General features: G+C 37.9%; 1 protein-coding gene across 4 annotated transcripts in view; it reads left to right on the forward strand.

The window, feature by feature from the left end:
* The window catches only part of BCLAF3 (BCLAF1 and THRAP3 family member 3), a 28,889-nt gene extending 22,889 nt beyond the window's left edge, over positions 1-6,000 (forward strand). For all 4 annotated transcript variants that reach the window (XM_015886393.2, XM_015886379.2, XM_015886387.2 and 1 more), the window contains one exon: positions 866-6,000. In XM_015886393.2, coding sequence (XP_015741879.1) covers positions 866-895 — 30 coding nt within the window. In that variant the 3' untranslated portion in view covers positions 896-6,000. The remainder of the gene's footprint in view (positions 1-865) is intronic.

Below are 6,000 nucleotides of genomic sequence, written 5' to 3' on the forward strand. Positions count from 1 at the left end.
ATGATATAGAAGTGCAGAAGTACTTCTGAACTGTATAAAACGTTACAGCTTTTGGGGGAGGACAAGTGGTTAAAACATTCTGAACCCTTCATTAGGATTGGACAAGTATGATCAGAGTCACGTGGGGTTACTCATGGTGTCAGAATTGAATTAGATGACCCGCACAGCCCTTTCCAGTTACGCGTTCCTTTGAGAATGTTAGTTTTGTAATTGTGTGTCTATGTATGTACGAGTAAATACACTTGCATAATAAGCATTAGTAGTTGGATTAGAGTTGAGTTCTTAGAACGCAGAAACATTAATAGGCTCTTAGAGCTGGTTTTAAAAAAAGCAAAGTTTCCAGTCTGGTAGAAGAATGAAGGAGGAGTGGGAAAATAAACAACAAAACCAACAGATAAAGACTTAAAGAAAACTAAACGTGTTAAACAGGTTGCTTCTTGCTAAAATATACTGATGAATTGTTTTTAAATTGGAATGGACTAGACTCCAATAGATAAATCTGAAGTACTTAACTCTTGTCAAATAATTATGCGTATGCATCCTTTAACACACAATCTTTACAATTGTGCTCTTTCAGCCCTTAATTGCGCCTCCAGTGGCGCAGTGGTAGCAATGCCGCGTTGCAACACCGGAGACCCTGGGTTCAAACCCCCCTGTGGCGCAAGTGGTGGAAGTGCCGCTCTGCTACACAGAGGCTCGAATCCCGGGGGTTGGACTCGATGATCTCTAAGGTCCCTTCCAACCCGCACGAGACTATGAGACTGTGAAAACTAGAAGGATTTGTTAGAGTAATAATAGGGTATTTATAAGAAAGTTGTGGGCTTAGAAACCTGACAGTAACAACTGCTTTCTTTCTCTTCTGTAGGGAAATTTAAATACTGGGACAGAAACCTGAACTGAGCTCTGATCCTGAAGTTGAAACACGAAACACTGCAAAGGGAACATCTGTTCGCTTCTTGACAACTTCTGTCCAGCCCTAAGTTGGGATAAAGGAACTAACCCTGTAACTTTCTTGATTCAAAAATAACTTTATTTTTCGGTAGGAGAATGCTGCAGAACTTTTTTACGGTTTTCATAATTGCTTTTAAACTACAGTATTCAACTGAGATGTTGTAGTATGTACCTTTAGTTCCTTTTGCATACTGGTCTCGAGTAAAGAAGTCACTGAAGGGAGTCTTATTTATTGATTACTTTTTTTCTCTGAGCACGATGTTACGGATGGAACTTGAGTTGTGATACCCAGAGGTTTATATGTTCAAAGTTTATTGCTTATGTAATAAAAAAGGAAAACAAAATAAAAAAGTGCCTGAATTGTTTGGTGATAGCACATAGCTCAGGATTTTCCAAGAAAGAAATGATGTGTTAGGTTGCGCAATAGATCTGACGCCTCTGTTCAATCCTTTCCATAAAACAGTATTTTGTATCACTTCATGTTAGTTCAATGCTATTCTTGGGTTTCTGAGATGTATATACATTTGTAAAGTGTGAAGACTGTTGAGACGGCTTTTGGTACTTGATTATAACAAATGGTAACGGGCAGGTATGTAATGTCCTGTAGCAGTAGTTAGTAACTGCACTGAAGGCATGCTTGGCTTTGTTAGGGGGTAGGTTGGTCTGTACTCAAAGTTATTCTGTCTCATAGTTTTGGGCTTTTTTTTTGTGATGTATGACATTCTTGACCAAGCCACGTGTTCTTTAATCTTGTCATAAATGACTCGGTGGCTTCTTGAGTTCTGAAATTGGGGCCTGAAGTGTTTAGTTGTGAAGGGAAAAAAAAAACCAACAAAAAATGTAAGTTTTTTTTATAAGCATGTATTCTAACAAAGTTGTTCATAATTGAAACTGCTTTAAATGCAGATAGCTTGTAATTTTGTTCAAAATCCCAGTGATTCTCCAGAGCTTACAGTGCTTCAGAGGAGAGTGTGTTGTTACGCTGTATGCAGAATTTAAATAGCTCGACATGGTTTTCAGCAGCTATAAACAATATTGTGCTTATTTCCTGTTTATAGCTTTGCCTTAATATAATATATATATAGTAGGGTTGGGCATATGTAATTACAGATTTCACCTTTTTATTACAGGTAAATGAAAGATGCGTAAGCAGTAGTTTTCAGATAACATCCTTATTTGTTTTAAGGAAACATTTTTCATCATTTCTGGGATAGTGTTAGGTGTAGGGAATGCAGGGTAGGCCCTGTTATGGTAACATCACAATTCTGATAGTGGGTAGGGGTAGCTTCAGAGAAAAGGATATTTGTCTTTTGGTGGCAAGTCAGGATGTGACACTCTTTTTTTCTTTGCATGATTTCTTTCTCTCCTTTTTTTCCCCACAGTGCTTCCAGTAGAGGATTATTTATTGGAAGTGTAGGTATGGCTCAGAGCAGCTAAAATAGTGTCACTTAATCTTAATTCACGGGATGTACTGCTTAGCATTCATAGAAAATAAGTAGGTGGGAAGTGTGCCGGATTCATTGATGCTATGGTGATTCAACAATAACACCAGATGGTTTTGGTTTCGAAAGCTCAAGTTTTCACTTTAAATAACTATTAAGTGATTCAACTAGTATTTAGGTAACTTTCTGACAAACATACTCAAAATGGGAAGCCGAAGGAAAAGAATTTCCTGCTTCAATGGAAGCAGCTACCTTCCTGCAGATCGGAGATACTTGTGGTGCTGTCACTGATGAACCCAACTAAATCATCCTGCACGGAATTTCCAGCAAGTGGAAATAAGGAATTGAAGCAACAAATTGAGCCAACCCAAAGCAAATAAGGAGTCACTGCATTTGTTTAGCAGCCCATTGTTGGGGAGTGCTGCATGTACCTCTGCAGATTGGTGCGGGTTCACCTTGAAACTGACAAGCTCTTCATGCTGCTCTTGAACTTGCTAAGCATTGTAAAAACACAGGTGAAACCATACATATGATACAGGACAAACTCCCGAAGCTGTCTTGTCTTGCTTTGCAGGATCCTGCTGTTCTTGTAAGCTTCCTTTTTTGATCTTACTAAAGCCTGGAAGAGAATTTGTTGTTGAGCAAATGGGAGAAGTGGAGATGTGAAGAAACTTGTGGCATGTCAGTTTTGCTGAGGTTGTCTAGAAATAACGCTGAAGCAGTCAGACTTCAGCCAGTTAATGCTGCTCTTTCATTTTGTTTTCTATTTTTTTGTAATATGAAAACCGGGTTTAAGAGTGTGAATGCCTCCAGTTTAGTGCTTTATTTTACTTGTGCACAACTAGTTTTAGTACTTTGTGTCTAGTTTCTTTAATACAGGTTATTATTTCTGTAACTGTAAGTAGCGTGTTACCACATGGTATCTAATTACTATTTCTGTAACTGTAAGTGATGTATTACCCACGTGGTATCTTTTAACATGTTTACTGATTTTGGTTTATTTTATTCACCTCAATCCCACCTGGGCCCCAAGATGAATGTCATATGATGAAATGTAGTTTGTGTTTCAGTTGCTGAAATCCCATTCTTGACCAATAACTTTGCTCTACTAATCAGATTTGTACTGAAATTTAATTCAGTCATTGAATGAGGCGCTCGAGGGAACCTGACTGTCTGGTCTGCAACTTACTGTGCTTTGAATCTTCAACTAGAGACTTGCATCTATGTACTCATACACAAGTAATTGGCTCATTATTTTCTTTCTGCACAGGAAAGCTCGGTTGTACTGACACAGGATGGTTGGTTGAGAATAATATATTGAAGTTACTGATTGGTTAGTGAGAGGGCTCCAGTTGAGAAAATGAGCGTTAAGTAGAAGGTCAGTTTACTTGAATAATTTGGTGCCTTTCTATATTGTGACTACATTGTAGAAAACACCCTCTGTACCAAGACTTAAAGAATGTTCTGATTATTACATTATTTCTAATAGCAGCATGGACTGAGTAGAATTGTTAATGTAACTGCTTAACTTTAACTATGTGATTAATCCTCTGCTCCAAAGGAAAACCGTTCCTTGTATTAATAAAGCCAGTCACTGCATTTGTAATGGAAAGGCAAGGTAAGAATGCAGTTGTCTAAGAGCTAGTTAGCTTTGTTTTATAAATGTGAATTGCCTTTCTGCCAGTTGACTTGAAATGACCACTGAATGCTTGTCACGTTCTCAGTTGTTCATGTGAAATGTTCTTTTTTTCTTTTTGTGGCTATCCAAAATACAGTCATTGAACATGATTAGTCTTCCTTATAAGTGTTGTAAGTTATGAATTTAGTGTTTATGCTGCTGATCAGTTTAATCTCTATATTGATTGATAGGGTTAAATCCTCATTTTTATAATTCTAAGCTTATACGTGATGATCAAGTTAAGAAGATTCTGGGGCTAGTATGCAACACATCACAAGGTATATGTAAGTCTGCCTTAACTCCAGTAATGACTTAAATGTCTCAAATCACGTTATCTGATGTATTCAGATGGTCTTAAGACCTCGACCTGACTCTCAGCTCAAGTACCCAATAGCATGGAGTGGGAGCAAATTCAGCTGATAGCCAGTGTGATAATGGCTTACCTGCTGCCTTCTCTCACAGGGCTTTGGGGTGAAATGCTGATTTTCTTTGTGTGAAATTGCTTGCTTTAAAAGAAAAATAAATTGTAAAAGTCACACTTCTGGGCATTATGAAACTCTGGGTATTCGAAAGATGGCTGGTTGTTGTGCTTTAGAAGGTCTTTCTCTGCCAAGTCGAGGAAATCGATGGTGAGAATTGGTTGGAGAGGATGATTAAAGATTTTAGCAAAGATTAAACTATGGAGATTTGGTTTCTCAGCCTTCTCACTTAGAAGACTTTGTAAGCGGAGGGAGACTCTTCAACTTCTTTACTGTAGAAATCTTTTCCCACACGCTTCAGAAACACACCTCTTGCTTTTCTTCAAGCATCTGAACAGCCACCTGCAAAATGCTCTACAGGAGAGTTCTCTAAAAGAAAGCCTTCAGACTTGCATCCTAAAGAATCTACTGGATGTCTCTGCACATGTCTGGCCCTTGACAGACTTCATTCCCCTGCTGCAGGGTTTGAAGATCAGAGGTTCGTCTTACAGGAGGGAAGGGAAGGAAATAAAAGCCATTTCAAGATTGTTGAAAGCCTACTTGTAACGCTTAACTCCTTTGTAGATACAGAGGATGGCAGTGAACGTTTAAATGTGTTCTGTTTTAAGCCTGGTGAACGTATCCTTTCAGTGTTGAGATCTGAGGCAACTGTTGTTGCGATACCTGCCCCCTCCTTGTCCTTGATGGGTTTTTGTTTGGTGGAGGGTTTTCTGAGTAGCTATTTAGCCCCGTGGTTTAATAGTTTTATGCTGCCTGCCACTTTAATACGGTTTTATTCTGTTCGCTGCTCAGAATTTTGTTAAAAGTCTCACATCTTTTTAATATTTCATTTCCTGTAAATAATGCAGTAGATGGCTTTTATTTGGTGACTGGCTCCTCGTGTCTTTATTGTCGAAGGAAGAGACAGAGGGGAAGCAGTCAGTTTTTCTTAGCTCACAATTCATGGAGTTAGAAAAAAACAAACAACCCACCTCACCGTTTTAAGAATAGCAGGGCTAGGTTTTCTTCCTCCTTTAACAACTGAATTAAGGATGTGGACTGATGCCCATTTCTAAGGAGTATATTAAAGTTCACCTTATTTATGCTGTAGTTTCCTGTTCCATGAGGACCTTCTAATGAGTGTATATGTGTGTGTATACATATGCACAAATCATATGATCAGAAACCTTGAATGGAATTATTCCTAAGTGTGGATTTAAAAACAAAAAAAGTAATCTTTTTAAACTACTAAACTACTGAAGACGGTATTAAATGCAAAAACATTTTGTGTGTAGTCTCTGGAGTCCACAATGGTGCTTCTGACAATGTTATCCCATACCTAGGTCTCATGTTCACAAGTATATATTAAAATGTAGGTATGTTTATATGTATGTTTAATATAGTTTCTATAAAATCAATGTAAATTGTTTCTACGGACAATAAATGTTGTAACAAAATTTCTACTTATAAA

This window comes from Coturnix japonica, chromosome 1, assembly GCF_001577835.2.
Source record: "Coturnix japonica isolate 7356 chromosome 1, Coturnix japonica 2.1, whole genome shotgun sequence".
NCBI classification, from domain to species: Eukaryota; Metazoa; Chordata; class Aves; order Galliformes; family Phasianidae; genus Coturnix; species Coturnix japonica.